Here is a 2,500-nt window from a genome sequence, read left to right as displayed (position 1 = left end):
CTCCTCCTCCTCCTGCTATGGCCCCTCCCCGCTCGGACGCTCCCTCCGTCTATCGGGCGGGTCTATCGCGGCGCCTCAACCAGGGAGCGCCCTTGGGAGGGACTCGGAGGCAGGCGACCAAGAGGGAGTCCTTGGGCTGAGCGGATGCTGGTACCCGGGCCTTGTTTGCTTGTAGGACGCTCTGCTAGACTAATAATGCCTGGTTAGCTCGAGTCAGGATTTTTTCTCTCTTGTTTTTTTTTTCTTTTCCTCTTCCTTATTGCAGCTGCTGGTATGCCCATTTATGATATTGTTTTGTTTTCTTATTGTTGCTTATTGGTCTTCGTACCCATGTATGTCATACTGTGTTTCTGTATCCGTTTATGGATTTTGTTAGCGTCTTTATTTCTTCTTGGTCTGTGCCTGTGTGCCCGTTTTCTTTATTCTGTGTTTTATGTCTCTATTTACGGATCTTTGTTTCCGTTTTATTTTTCATTTATTCAATTATTTTGTTTTATGTACTTGTTTTGTATTACGGAATCACCCATTTCTTTGCCTTTCCTTATTTCCATTTTTTTGTTCTTATTCTGTAATCACTTCCTTTCTTTCCTTTTTATCATCTCTCCATTTATCACATGATTTATTGTCCTCCACATACTTCCTTTCCTTTTTATCATCTCTCCATTTATCACACGATTTATTGTCCTCCACATAATTCCTTCCTTCGTACGGACCGAATAACTGTTCCTTGCGCCACGAAACTGCTCGACTGCAATCCGTCCTCCAGCAGGCGAGACACGCCCTCTCCCGTCCTCCGTTTGCACCTTCATGAGCCGTCTCTATTGCCCCGTGACTCATCCTCGCTCCTATAAGACCGTAGGGGGACTGAGGATGCCTTATACTCACGGTGTAAGGATGCTACGTAGGCAGATGTATGCGGCTTCTCTGGGTTCCTGTCCCCCGTCTCGGTTTCTGTCTCGTTCCATCGCTGTTTCTTTGATTCTCTGGTTCTCTGTCTGGTTGTTTGTCTCTGCCTGTCTACCGGTCCGTCTGTCTGTTTCTCTCTCTCTCTCTCTCTCTCTCTCTCTCTCTCTCTCTCTCTCTCTCTCTCTCTCTCTCTTTCTTTCTTCTTTCTTCTTCTTCTCTCTCTCTCTCTCTCTCTCTCTTTCTCTCTCTCTCTCTCTCTCTCTCTCTCTCTCCACTCCTCCCTCCCTCCCTCCCTCCTCCTCCCTCCCTCTCTCCCTCCTCCCTCCTCCCTCCTCCCTCCTCCTCCTCCCTCCTCCCTCCTCCTCCTCCCTCCTCTCCCTCCCTCCCTCCTCCCCGGCCCAAAGGACCCACCTGCCGGCCTTCCCTTGTAAGTAGTCCCAGGAGTAGTGTGCAGGGCGGCGACCGAAGGGCAAGGACGGGTGTTGGCGGAGGGTGGGGGAGGGGGAGGGGGTGGGGTGTCGCCGGCCGTGGGGGGAGGTATAGGGGGGATTTCTGGGGGGAAGGGGGTGTCAGCGCCTCCCTCGACATGTGTTGTCTGTGTTCGGGCGATCTGTCACGGAGGAGGGGGGGTAAAGGGGGTATGGAGGGTAGAGGTGGTTGAGGGAAGGGGTGAGGGTGGAGGTGGAAGGCGGGTAGGGCAGGGGTTGAGTGGGTGGAGGTGGTGGTAGGGGCGGGGTCGGGGGAGTGAGGGGGGGGGGGGGGTGGGGGAGTGGGTTTGGATATAGGATGGGTGGGTATAGGATGGGGGTGGATATTGGGTATTGGATGTAGGATTGGTGCAGCATTAATAAAGAGAGAGAGAAATTTAATAAGAAATTATTGGTGGGGAGGGTGTGGGTGGGGAGGGCGGGGGTGGGGGTGGGGAGAGCTAGGAAGAGAGGGTGAGGGTAAGGATGTGGGTAGGAATGGGTATGGGTATAGGTAAGATTAGTAGGATTTGTTTATTAGTATCTTTTGTGTGTGTGTGTGAGAGAGAGAGAGAGAGAGAGAAGTTAGATCGGAAGAGGAGAGATAAAAGGAAGACAGGAAGAAATAGAAATAGTCGAAGAAGAAAAACTAGAAACAAGAACGGATGAGATAGAAAGAAAAGAGAAAAGTAATGAATGAGAAGATCAAGAGTAAGAGAAAGAAGCCAATGAAAGCGAGAGAAAGAGGGAAGGGAAAATAAAAGGCCAAAAAAATCGAGGGGAGAGTGCGAGGTGGGTGGGGGCGGGAGGGCAAAAAACGGAAGCAAAAAAGGAAGTAAAAGATAAGACGTGAAGAAGAGGGAGAAGGAGGAAGAGGGAGGGAGGAGGAAGAGGGAGGAAGGAGGAGGATGGGAGAGGGGGAGGGGAGGGAAAGGAGAGGGGGAAAGAGAGGAGAGGGGGAGAGAGGGTAAGAGAGGAGGAGGGGCGGGAAGAGAGAGGGGAGAGGAGGGGGAGGGAAGAGATGGCAAGAGGGGATATATAGGGAGAGGGAGAAGGGAAGGGAGACATGGGGAAGGGGGAAGAGAGAGGAGAGATGGGTAGAAGGGAAGGGGAAGGGAAGGGAATAA

At 51.7% G+C, this 2,500-nt stretch overlaps 1 protein-coding gene across 1 annotated transcript in view; it reads left to right on the top strand.

The window, feature by feature from the left end:
* The first annotated feature begins 807 nt into the window (after nucleotides 1-807).
* The window catches only part of LOC113828881 (laminin subunit alpha-1), a 29,707-nt gene continuing 28,014 nt past the window's right edge, over nucleotides 808-2,500 (top strand). Inside the window, exon 1 of the mRNA XM_070133450.1 lies at nucleotides 808-888. Within this exon, the coding sequence (XP_069989551.1) occupies nucleotides 808-888 (81 nt within the window). The remainder of the gene's footprint in view (nucleotides 889-2,500) is intronic.

Source organism: Penaeus vannamei, chromosome 18 (assembly GCF_042767895.1).
Source record: "Penaeus vannamei isolate JL-2024 chromosome 18, ASM4276789v1, whole genome shotgun sequence".
Taxonomy (NCBI): domain Eukaryota; kingdom Metazoa; phylum Arthropoda; class Malacostraca; order Decapoda; family Penaeidae; genus Penaeus; species Penaeus vannamei.
This window is presented reverse-complemented; position numbering and strand designations above follow the sequence as displayed.